General features: G+C 44.6%; 2 protein-coding genes across 2 annotated transcripts in view; both read left to right on the forward strand.

Moving 5' to 3' along the window:
• The window catches only part of LOC138032275 (uncharacterized), a 13,500-nt gene extending 8,065 nt beyond the window's left edge, over positions 1 to 5,435 (forward strand). Inside the window, exon 7 of the mRNA XM_068879920.1 lies at positions 4,797 to 5,435. Coding sequence (XP_068736021.1) covers positions 4,797 to 4,801 — 5 coding nt within the window. The 3' untranslated portion in view covers positions 4,802 to 5,435. The remainder of the gene's footprint in view (positions 1 to 4,796) is intronic.
• On the forward strand, positions 1,371 to 3,578 carry LOC138033290 (uncharacterized). Its single transcript, XM_068881048.1, has 2 exons — positions 1,371 to 2,337; positions 2,541 to 3,578. The coding sequence occupies exons 1-2, from the start codon at positions 1,405 to 1,407 to the stop codon at positions 3,576 to 3,578; spliced, it is 1,971 nt and encodes a 656-aa protein (XP_068737149.1). The 5' UTR covers positions 1,371 to 1,404.
• Positions 5,436 to 12,500: the final 7,065 nt, after the last annotated feature.

Genomic DNA, 12,500 nt, shown 5'->3' on the forward strand with positions numbered 1-12,500 from the left:
AACTTTTAGCGGTGAATTTGGTCAGCTCAGAGACCGAGCCTCAGTTAATGCTCGATGGGCGTTTGGTTCTATCAGCTCCCCCGAAGAAACCTCATCGGAGTATCGAGGATATCACCACTTGGACGGAAGCCTTCACGGTGTACTCGCTTGTCCTAACGTCGTTTTTCCCTCATCGTTGGAAAGATTTAACCTTGTACAAGTTATTAATCTTGCGGATTTCTCGCCAGTTTAGCGGACGGGTTTGGCTTGCTTACGATAAAGCTTTTCGCGAACACGCTGCGGCGACTCGGTTGGCCGATTGGTCGACCATGAACGCACAGCTCTTCACTTTTCACGCCGGTGGTGCTTCTCCTCGCAGCCCCAACCTCGGCACGTCGCCGGATTCCTCTGAACCAGTGGGTTCCAGCTCTTCGAGGATCCCTTGTATGTCCTGGAACAAGGGAAGGTGCACCACCCCTTATACGATTTGCCGCTATTATCATCGTTGTAGCACGTGTGGCGGCGCCCATCGTTCCGTATCATGCAGTTCTAGACCAGAACGTAAGCAGGAGAGTTCTGTCAGGCGCAGATCTCGGTCTCCGGCATTTAGTGCCTCAGCTGGCCAAAAAGCACGGCGTCAGTAACGATTGGCTCCAAGAAGTTTTCCCCTTCTCAGAACTTTAGAACATGTTGCGTGTACTTCGTTCATTATGTAGTTAGTCGTTTTTTTTTTTTTTTCCTTGCGCCTTATTCGTGGCCTTTTGTTTCGTTCTAGTTCATGTCTTTTTTGTATTGAGTTTTTCACCTTATGGCAGGCAGACTTCTTTATACTGCATGCTTTATCGATTGTTCAGTTTTATTAGAATTTCTCACGGTTTTCTTTGCTTGCCCCTGTTGTGCTCTGGGCTTGTTGAATTAAACTTTTCTCACTGTTGCTGTATTGCTGCCCTTACTTCAGGAGGGGGGGGGGTAGGGTCGTTAGCGGGGAATTACCATCTCTCATTCTGTTTCCTTCCAGTCTCCAACCCCTTGCCCCCGGTGTCCGTGGTTAGCCCTCTAAAGCCTGAAGTGTTCGCTGCCAAGTTGTCCCAACATCCGGACCAACATCTTGTCGCCTTTGTCTTGGACGGCCTCAGGAATGGCTTTCGCCTGGGATTTCAGCATTCCAAGAAATTAAAATCAGCTAAGTCAAACAAGGCCTCTGCTAATCAACACTCCGAGGTCATTGACCGCTACTTGGCTAACGAGGTCTCCCTTGGGAGGGTTGCAGGACCTTTTTCCTCCCCACCTTTCCCTCATTTGCACGTTAGCAGTTTTGGAGTTATCCCTAAAAAGGGTCAACCAGGCAAGTGGAGGCTCATAGTGGACCTGTCATCCCCCGGTGGGCTAAGTGTTAATGATGGCATTGACCCTGACGAGTTTACCATGCAATACATCACGGTTGATCAGATCATTCGTATGATCTCAAGCTATGGCTTAGGTGCCCTGATTGCTAAATTCGATGTTGAGGCAGCCTACCGCAACATAGCTGTCCATCCATCTGATCGATATCTCTTGGGTATGAGATGGCGGAAGCACTATTATGTTGATTTAGCGTTACCATTTGGCCTCCGCTCTGCTCCTTATATTTTCAATTCTGTGGCGGACATGGTGGAGTGGATTCTCCTACATACACACAATGTTTCTGCGCTGTTACATTCTTTAGACGATTTTATTACTGCAGGACCGCCGGATACTAACCAATGTGCTGAGAACTTAGCCACTTCCATAGCTGTTTGCCGCTCCTTAGGACTTCCACTCCACCCGGATAAGTGCATTGGCCCGTCCACGCGTTTAGTTGTTTTGGGCATTGAGTTAGACTCAGTGGCTCAGGTGGCCTGCCTCCCCTCGGACAAGCTCCTTGCTTTACAGGTGCTGCTGCAGTCGTGGCGGAATCGTCGCTGGTGTACTCGGCGCAAACTGGAGTCCCTCATTGGCCACTTGCATTATGCCGCCAAGGTCGTGTGGCCCGGTCGTACCTTCCTGCGTCGTATGATCAATCTGCTCCGGTGTTTTCGTAAACGGGACCATCCAATCCGCCTGAATTCTGAATTTCACCTGGATCTTCAGTGGTGGCTTCAGTTTTTGTCCTCTTGGCATGGCGTCTATTTTTGGTTGTTTCCCGGCATGTCGGCCACCCCTGACCTCGAAGTTACATCGGACGCTTCCGGTTCCCTTGGCTTTGGTGCTTACTTCAATGGGGAGTGGTTCAGCGGCGCATGGGTTTCTTCTCAAGCCTCTCACTCTATCGCCTATAAAGAGTTGTTCCCGATTATCATTGCCGCTCATGTTTGGGGGCCCCACTTCGCCAGGCGCCACGTTCTGTTTCGCACCGACAATGAGGCCGTGGTTTATATCCTCAACTCTAGAACATCCAGGATTCCCGTGTTAATGCGCTTGCTTCGCCATCTTCTCGCCTCAGCGGCTCGTTTCAATTTCTCCTTTGCCTCTCAGCATGTTCCGGGGGTTCATAATTGCATTGCTGACGCTTTGTCCCGCTTTCATTGGCAGGAGTTCCGGAGGTTAGCACCCCAGGCTCAGTCGCTTCCAGTGTCCATTCCACCTCATCTCCTGGAAGAATTGATCGGCTCTCATTAGAGCGGCAGTGCCAGTTCCTGTTAGCCCATGGTTTGGCTGACTCCACCCGGAGATCTTACGCATCTGGCCAGAGGAAATTTGTCAACTTCTGTGCGCATTTGGGCAAGTTGCATCCCAGTGGCTCCCCGTGCCCCACCGATGAATGGACATTGTGCCTCTTTGCCACTTTTCTGGCGGGATCGGTTCAGCACTCTTCGATCAAAGTTTACCTTTCAGCAGTTCGTGCCCTGCATATCGAAGAAGGCTTCCCAGACCCTCTGGTGAACTGTCTACGTTTGCAGCGGGTTCTTCGTGGGATCAAACGGACCCAAGGTTCCCCTGAGGCTCAGCGCCTTCCTATTACGGATCACATTTTGATGATCATCTTTAGGTCTTTGGATTTATCAATTTTTGACCACTGCATGTTTTGGGCCGCCTGCAACCTAGCATATTTCGGCTTCCTCCGATCTGCTGAATTTACTGTTCCTAATTTGGCTAGTTTCACCCCGGCACTCCACTTAAGTGTCGGTGACATTTCAGTAGACTCTGACGCCAATCCTTCCTGCCTGCGCGTTCGGATTAAAGCCTCCAAGACTGACCCTTTTCGGAAAGGCTGCTTTGTCCACATTGGCCGGGGACGCTTTCCTCTGTGCGCCCTTCAAGCTGTTTTGGCCTATTTGGCTGTGAGAGGGAACTCGGGTGGCCCTCTCTTTCTTTTCCAGGATGGTCGGCCCCTAACTCGCGCTGTCCTCACTGCTCGTCTCAGAGAAATCCTTGCTGGAGCAGGTGTGTCGGGCAATTTCTCCAGTCACAGTTTTCGCATTGGTGCGGCCACGGTGGCAGCTCGCAACGGCATCCCCGATCATCTTATTCAGGCCTTGGGTCGTTGGTGTAGTTCAGCTTACCAGTCGTACATTCGCACTCCATCCGAGTCATTGGCTTCCCTCTCTTCTCATCTCGCGTCTGGCTCAGTTGGCTCGTGACCCGGGCAACGTGGGAATTCATGCGGATCACAGGAAATCATGCGGATTGCAGGAAATCAAGCGGACCAGTCCTCTTCCGTTTTTTAGGGTCGCTTGTGGCTTGCTTGCGCCTGCCTGCGGTGTCTGGCCAGGACTCCTTTAATCAATCGGGAAGTCCTTGGCAATTTCCTGGTTCAGTTCCTACATCAGGCAGAACCTTCTTCATGCCTCGCGGCCGGAGGAGCTGTGGCGGACCTTGCTTTAGTGCCTCCTTTTCACCTTGCCTCGGTTAGCAGACCTCTCAGTCTTATTTCATGATCAGCTTCACGGTACTCGGGTAAGTGTCGTCCAGTGTCGTGTCTTGAGCTGGGGGTGGGTGCTTGTGTGAGTTTGGGTGGTGGCGCAGGTTCCACGTCATCCCTGTTCGCGGCCCCTTCGCCTTCCAAGCACCCTTGGGGGTGGTCTTTGGGTGGTGGCCGCTCGCAGAGTTGCCGTGGAGGCCTGTGTGCTCTGCTCATGGCCTGTGGCTCAAGCCTCGTTGCTTGCCCCGGAATCGCCGCCCACTTTGGCAGGCACCATCTCCAAGCTCGTCCATTGGCGATGAGTTTAAATGTGGCTAAATGTAATTTAGGCTAAGTTAAAATCAAGCCAATGCTGGTCAGCGGTGGTCTGGGAATCAGGCGCATTGAGGTGACATACGGGTTTCTCGATTCGCATGTGCTGGTCGTTTCTGCTGTGTGAGGTGCTGTTTGTTTCAAGCAGCAAGCGTTCAGTTGTTCCGCTTTTTTCCCCTTCCCTTCCCTCCCTCATTGGTGGATTCGGTAAGTATAGGGTTGGTAAGTATCTCCACTGACTTGGTCAGTGTGACGGTGCCTGGTGGGTGGTGGCCGCTCGCAGAGTTGCCGTGGAGGCCTGTGTGCTCTGCTCATGGCCTGTGGCTCAAGCCTCGTTGCTCGCCCCGGAATCGCCGCCCACTTTGGCAGGCACCATCTCCAAGCTCGTCCATTGGCGATGAGTTTAAGTTTTATTATATTGCATGTAAATTTTAGATTAATTCGTAACTTATTTAGCTATGAATCTTATTTTAATGGTTCGTATTGAATATTTAAGTACTATAGGATGATGTTATAAATTATTTTAGATTCACATTTTATTAGTTCGTTGTAGGTCCACATCAGCCTTTTGGCTGCCATTCTGTAACCTGCATTACTAAATAAAGTGATTGATTGATTGATTGAGGCTAAACATGTAACCCTGTCATCATTTGCACGGCACGCTACCCTCACAACTCGCTGGAGGTTAGTTATGCGCCATGAGTACATTAGCTCTATCTGGCTTAGAAAAACAGACCCATTCCACTTTCGTTATGTCAAGTGCAAGGACAAGTACACACCTAAAGAGGCTCACCTCCCTGGGTTTTGTTACTGTGGTTTTAAAATGGGTGAAAACCAAGCAAAATGTGTTTATTGTTCATCAAGCCTTTATAAGGCTGTTTACAGATCTGCACACAATGCAGAACTTGATAAAGAAATCTGCAACATGCTCAGTGTATTTTTCTAGCGATTTCAGCCTCACGTTCTGCTTTCCAAGCAGATTTGCAGCATGCTTATTGCGAAACTTCTTGTAAAACCTCACTGGACTTTTTATTCTTACATTTGTATTTTTGGGAGCAACATTATGAGACAGAATTGTCAATTCCACTCATTGTTGAACACAACTTATAAATTATTAGTGTTTGAGCTTAACATATTTCATTGCTTTCTTGGTTTGACAACTGATGTAAACATTATAACATGTCAATTATGAAACTTTTGATCAATATTCTTTCAGAATGTTCATGGATTGTTTCTTATCAATAAACTTTGTTGTAAAGAAAAAGTATGTTTATGATTAATTTACTTAGGAAAGCAATGTAGCTCTCATCACTTATTGGCAGGGAGGGCTGGGAGCAACATTATGAGACAGAATTGTCAATTTCACTCATTCCATGTTGAACACAACTTGTAAATTATTAGTGTTGGAGCTTAACATACAATTGTATTTCATTGCTTTCTTGGTTTCAGTAGAGTTGAAACTGATGAAGCAATTTGCCAAGAGCTAGAGGTTCACTACCAGTTATTCTTAACATACAATTGTATTTCATTGCTTTCTTGGTTTGACAACTGATGTAAACATTATAACATGTCAATTATGAAACTTTTGATCAGTATTCTTTCAGAACGTTCATGGAATGTTTCTTATCAATATACTTTGTTGTAAAGAAAAAGTCTGTTTATGATTAATTTACTTAGAAAAGCAATGTAGTTCACATCATTTATTGGCAGGGAGGGCTGGTAAATGAAGAAAATCAGGACTGAGAACATTTTTGTGGGCAATAAACATTTCTTAACCCCATTCAATTTAGTAGATAGGCTGATAGTAAAAAAATATTGTGCAAAGTATACCTGACTGACTATTTACCCTCTTAGAAACATAATCACGAAAGTTAAGAATTAGCAGGATGAAAATAAAGGACTTTTTTTTTGTCCTTACAGACCTTATAAAGAGGCCCTAAATAACTCCAGGCAGTATATTAAAATCAAACATTTAACTGATGCCACAGACTAAATCCCTTTATAGCAATAATTCACAATATTCAACCACTGCAAAAGGAATGTTGAGAAACACCTACTCTGTTCCAGTGGCCATAACCGAGAGACAAAGTAAGCATTTCTAGGTTCTTAGAGTACTTTATCTTTACTGGCCTGGCTGCATCGACCACCACTCGACTATATCCACCGTCTTGCTCCACTTTTATTAGCACTTCTGTCTTCTCCAGCTGACGTCGAAACTTGTTGCTCCAAGACATTATAAAACTGTTGAAATGATCTTCTTCTGTTATTATTAATTCCTCCACGTGATTAGTACTTCTGGTCACCTGTCCCCAGCCATAGGCAATAACAGTTGTCTTTAAGGTATCAAACAGCTCAAGTGGTAGGCTTCTTTTAAGTGTTATTCCCCAGGGGTTGCGAAGTGACGGAGAACGTTTCAGCATTCTACAGATGCTTTTATTCCACCTGTAAACCTCTCTTGCGAGCATTCTTGAGGGCTGTGCCAGATAAAACTTGTAACGTTGTTGTTCTGGAAACGTGTGGTGTTTAACTACGGCTCTTGAAAGTTTTAAACGTTCATCGCCAATTTTTGTCGCTAAATTCTTATCTGTTGCATTAGCAATATAAGAAGTAACAGTATCGTGTATATTCACGATGAGTTCTGCCATATTGGATAAGTAAACAACACTTTTGCAAAAACCCGCTGAGCAAAAGTAGTTACTGCGGGCTAACGAGCGTGCCGATTTTAATCCCTCGCCAGCCCGGCGTGCTTATTCATGTTAAGAAGGATGCCGTTACGGACCTTTAGTAAGGCTGTCTCAGAACTGTGATGGCATCTATATGCAGATTGGAGAACTGGGTACAAGCCATGGCGAGACATGTGAGACTGCAGTTGGTCCGCAACAGCAGTCTCTGTCAGCTTGGAGATAAAGGCCAAATTGCTGACTATTGCTTCCTTCCATTTGTCGGCAAAGTGACCGCGCTTTAAAGACATGTTGATAATTGTCGTAATAACAGGTAGCAGCTCATCTAAGCACTGCACAACCATTACAGTTGGCATGGGGTCCAAGCAGGAGGACTTCTTGGCCGAGCAGGATATTAATTTCCTGACATCATCCACAGAGAGAGTATTAAACTCCGTTAATGAAACATCAGCACTACGTGAAACAGTAGAATCAACCATGGAAAATGATGAACTGCTGGTTTCCAACTTCGAGTGGATGTCTTTAACCTTCCGAAGGAAGAACTCTCCAATATCATTAGCAAGTGCTGAAGTGTAATGCTGAAGTGTAAGTGCTGAAGTGTAATGCTCGCGTGTAATGTGGAACTGGGCTGTGTAAGGCGTTTGGATTTCGAGACGGACTGCGAAATACTGTGGTGCGAAATCATCATCCCTTCACATGGATCAAAATTCCTAGTCGGTGTCTTTTATAGACCGCCTTCATCTGATGCTGTTTATCTGTACGAGTTGCAGAAATCACTTTCGCTAATTGATCGCAGTGGTACAAACTTACCATTATTATTGCTTGGAGATTTCAACCTTCCTAATATCACATGGGGCGAGGTACCGAAATGCTACCATGCCTTATCGACTGTGTTCTGTGATATTGTGAATGACTATTTTCTACAGCAAATGGTATTTGAACCCATGAGAAGCGAAAATATTCTGGATTTGATCCTTACAAACACTCCTGAATGTTTAATGAACATCACTGTTTGTGAAGGCCTTGGAAATTCGGATCATTCCTCGATCGAATTTGACTGGAAACTTAAACCTGGTAGACTTAAACAGGCTCCAAGGTTTGTTTACAACTATCGCACAGCAGACTGGAAAGGTCTTAAGGAGGATCTTGTTAAGATCCCATGGGATACGATTTATTTAATGAGCTCTGTGATGTGTGGGAAGCATGGAAGACCTTATTTTTCCAAGCTGTAGAACGTAATATTCAGAAGAAGTTGATTAAACGTCGACACGATGTGCCTTGGCTTAACTCAGACTTGAAGAAACTCTTACACAAGAAGCGAAGACTTTGGAAGAAGGCGAAATTCTCTGGGGATCAAGCGAAATGGGCCAACTATAAAAAATTTAGCAACTTGGTGAAAGCCAATTTAAACAAAGCCTATTTTGCATATGTCAAAGACCTCATGGCTTCTTTAAACACCAACCCGAAACGATTTTGGTCTTTTGTGAAATCACGTACAAAGAAGCAGAATACACCTGGTTGTATTATATATAAAGGATCTCGCGCATTAACTCCAGAGGAAAAAGCAAACGTCTTTAATCAATTCTTTTGTTCAGTATTTAATGATAGGACTGATAATCTGTCATCCACACCGGGACCTGGACGTGATTATTCTACTGTTTTGCCTGCATATCTCATTCATGATCTGATTTGTACACCTATTGAAGTGGCTAAAGTACTTAAATCTCTAAATGTAAATAAGGCCTGTGGACCAGACAGGGTTTCCCCGCAGTTGCTCAATGAATGCCACATGGAGCTACATGTAGCTCCAATCTTGGCAAGGCTCTTTAATTACACCCTCTCTCGTGGCACACTACCTATTGACTGGAAGTCAGCCAACGTAGTTCCAATTTTTAAGTCAGGGGAACAAACGGCAGTAGATAATTATCGCCCGGTTTCTTTAACTAGTGTAATCGTCAAGTCCTTAGAACGTCTTGTACACAATCACATAATGAATTTTCTTTCTGATAATAAGTTATTGTGTGATAATCAACACGGCTTCAGACCACTACGCTCATGTGTAACTCAGCTGCTCCAGCTTGTCCACGAGTGGCTTCGTATTCGTGAAGAGCGTGACTCCATGGATGCAATTTTTTTAGACTTTGTGAAAGCTTTCGACAAAGTCTCTCATCCACACTTGCTACTAAAACTTCAACATCACGGAATCAACGGTCAATTATTGGATTGGATCACAAACTTCTTGACTACCAGAAGACAAAGAGTAATAATTGACGGCCATTCTTCCGGCTGGTCTGAAGTAACTTCTGGAGTGCCTCAAGGAAGCATTTTGGGCCCGTTGCTCTTTCTCGTATATATTAATGATTTCCCCTTAGTCGTTAAGTGTAACTGTGGACTCTTTGCTGATGACAGTATCCTTCACCGGAAAGTTGCTTCAGTGTCTGATTGTGATGAACTTCAAACTGACCTTCATAGTGCCTATGACTGGTGTAATTCCTGGCTTGTCACTCTGAAGTCTGAAAAGTCCAAGGTCCTTCACCTATCAAAATCTTAGGATCCTCGCCATCACGAGTACTGGTTGTCCGACAAACCCTTATCAGCAGTGGACCACCATAAGCACCTTGGAGTCTGGCTGGAGTCTTCCCTGTCTTGGGACTACCATATAAACTATATCTGTGCTAAAGCTAATAAAGTTCTGGGTCTCATAAGAAGAACCTTTGGTTCACACAATCCTGAAGGAGTTACGACAGCATATAAGACTTTAGTGCGTCCAATTTTGGAATATGGTTGTCAGGTCTGGAATCCCTACTTAGTGAAGCACATCAAAAGCATAGAGTCAGTACAGAGGCGAGCTACTCGAGTTATTTGCGGATCAGAGAAAGAATATCAGGAAAGACTCGGGACCTTGAAATGGCCCTCGCTTGAGTTACGAAGGAAGTTTATCTGCTTAGTGCATATGTACAAGATTTTTTTTTGGGCACTGTGACATAGATCCTCATATGTTTTTCGATTTTAATGTATTATCGAAAACGCGTAGGAACCATAATTTCAAGATAAGACCTAAGAAGACACGTACAAATTATTTCAAATTTTCTTTTTTTAATCGCTATATAACGGACTGGAATAGCATTCCATCAAACATTATGCATGCGTCTTCATTGAGTAGTTTTAAATCCTATCTTTTAGATTATTTGTGTCAATCTTAAAGTGAGATGTGATTCGTTTGGTTAGCTTTCTTTTTTTCAAATTTTCATAGATAATTTAGTCATGGGGAATATTCTTAGTATGGGAATTTAGTTTCCCCCAACTATTCTCCGGTCATGCGTTTTTATTTATTTCTCGAATTTTATTTCTATTGTACATACATTACCATGACAAAGCATCATTAAACTTAAACTTAAACTTAAGTGTCAGTCCCATCCGCTAACGATAGAGTCAGACTCAGAAAGTAAGGACTTGGCTGCTTTAAATAATTTCCGTTGGTCAGTGCTGTTGTCGCGGATAAAGTTGCTATAATACTTGGAGCGTGCACTATTCATAAGTTTAGTGACGTAATTCTTTTTTATTTGAAATGCCGCAAAATCCGCGAGTGACTTGCTAGCCCGCCATTTACATTCAGCTTTTCGCCTCTCTCTGATTGCTGCCTTGATATCACAGTCAATCCAGGGAACACATGGCCTGTTTACAACAGTTCTTTTATTCAAAGGGGCGTAATGATCTATCAGCGACGATAATGTAATAGGTAATTCAGGGGTCATTGCGCGCGGCTGGTTACAGCCGGTTTAGGAGTCAATGGGTTAAAGCTTTTTACAAATGTTGTTGATTAATTATCTTTGAAAATGTGTGGTTACCCCCAATTTTCTTTTTGGATTTCAATAACACTTGTTAAGATCTGCTTTTCCTGTTACATATATATAGTAGGCCACGCAAAAATACCATTGAATTAGTAGGTGTACATTTACTCTAGTAGAGAACCACGCGAGCCATATTATAGATCAGAATGAATCATATCCCTCTTTAATCAATTCCCCTATAAGGTTAAAATGCATCACTAGTAAATGATTAATACCACATCTCCCTTTTTAAGTATTCTACTAAATGATTAATTGTAAATGGTTTGAACCCAGGAGTCATATCATAAAGTAAAGTACGATCGTCTGGGTGAGTGTAGTCCTGAGAAGGACTGTTTGAGATGACATTGACTGACGTTTCGACAACCTGAGCGGAAGTCATCTTCAGAGTCAAGTGATTTGTGTAACGTCAGTAGATACTATAAGAACTCCGGTCCGACCGGAGTTCTTATAGTATCTAGGCTAGGTTCGTTGATATTTGGCCTGTATCTACTGACGTTACACAAATCACTTGACTCTGAAGATGACTTCCGCTCAGGTTGTCGAAACGTCAGTCAATGTCATCTCAAACAGTCCTTCTCAGGACTACACTCACCCAGACGATCGTACTTTACTTTATAAATGATTAATATTGTTATTGCAAAAATTAAAAAAAAGTGAACTGAAACATTTCGAAAGAAGACTAGCAAAAAAAAGTTATAATACACAATGTTTCTCTGTTTGTCTCTATCAGGTGATATTGGACTACAAGTCAAGTCTTTGGGGAGGCTTTATCAGTCGTCTGGAACGCGTACGCATGACAGAGTCCTTCGATATAACGGCTGGTTCTGGCACAGCTGGTCTGGTCCTCCTTTCGTCGCTGCTCAACGACTCGTCAGCATATGTTTGAAGAGCGGATCGGTTCCTCCTCAAGATACTGCCGGAGGCCTCTACCAGGTAAGATCGTGGCTTCTTAGCCTGGGCACGGTTCTTGACTGTAGCTGGTCTGTTTTCGTCATGAATCCATATACGCTCGCCTGGCTGGAAGGGAACCAATTCCTTGACTCTGTGTCGCAAGTTGTAGTTCTGTTTCTGTTTTATCTTCCGTTCACTCTCCTCCTGTCTCCATTCCTCTATTCCCGGCCAGCTGGGTTGAAGGGCTGCTGGGATACAAGGTAGTGTACATCTTATCTGCCGGCCAAACAGTACCTAACTCGGAAGGTGTCTTTCCACCTTGCAGCGGTGTGGATCGATAGGCCAGAAGAGCTTTGGCAGGGTCTTCTTCCTTCTGTAGCAGGTTCTTTGCAGTTTGCACCGCTCTTTCTGCTTCCCCGTTACACTGTGCGTAGAGGGGGCTGCTCGTGACATGTTTGAACTCCCAGTCTCCAGCGAATTTGGAGAATTCTACCGAGTCGTGCTGGGGGCCATTATCCGAGTGCACGATTTCTGGTATCCCGTGTCGAGCGAATACCGATTTAAGGGCTCGAATTGTTTCCATGGAGCTGAGTGAGGCTAGGTAGCTGACTTCGATGAGCTTTGAGAAATAGTCCACCACAATCAGATAGGGACGCTTTTTGACATAGCAAATATCCGTGCCGATCATTTGCCATGGTCTATCCGGAATTGCACTTGGGATCAAGGGTTCGTTGATATTTGGCCTCCGTTCCGTACACTTGCGGCATTGCTTGACAAGATTCTCAATTTGCCGACTAAGACCTGGCCACCATACTGATCGCTTTGCCCTCTCGCGACATTTCATGACACCTTGATGACCGGTCGTGGATGTGGTCTAGGATCTCCAGCCTTATGGATGTCGGAATG

Source organism: Montipora capricornis, chromosome 14, assembly GCF_036669925.1.
Source record: "Montipora capricornis isolate CH-2021 chromosome 14, ASM3666992v2, whole genome shotgun sequence".
Taxonomy (NCBI): Eukaryota; Metazoa; Cnidaria; class Anthozoa; order Scleractinia; family Acroporidae; genus Montipora; species Montipora capricornis.

Coding starts and splice junctions, on each gene's coding strand:
- LOC138033290 (XM_068881048.1), top strand. CDS start 1,405: ATGCAATACATCACGGTTGATCAGATCATTCGTATGATCTCAAGCTAT. Junction 2,338..2,540: donor CCCACTTCGCCAGGCGCCAC/GTTCTGTTTCGC, acceptor GGAGTTCCGGAG/GTTAGCACCCCAGGCTCAGT.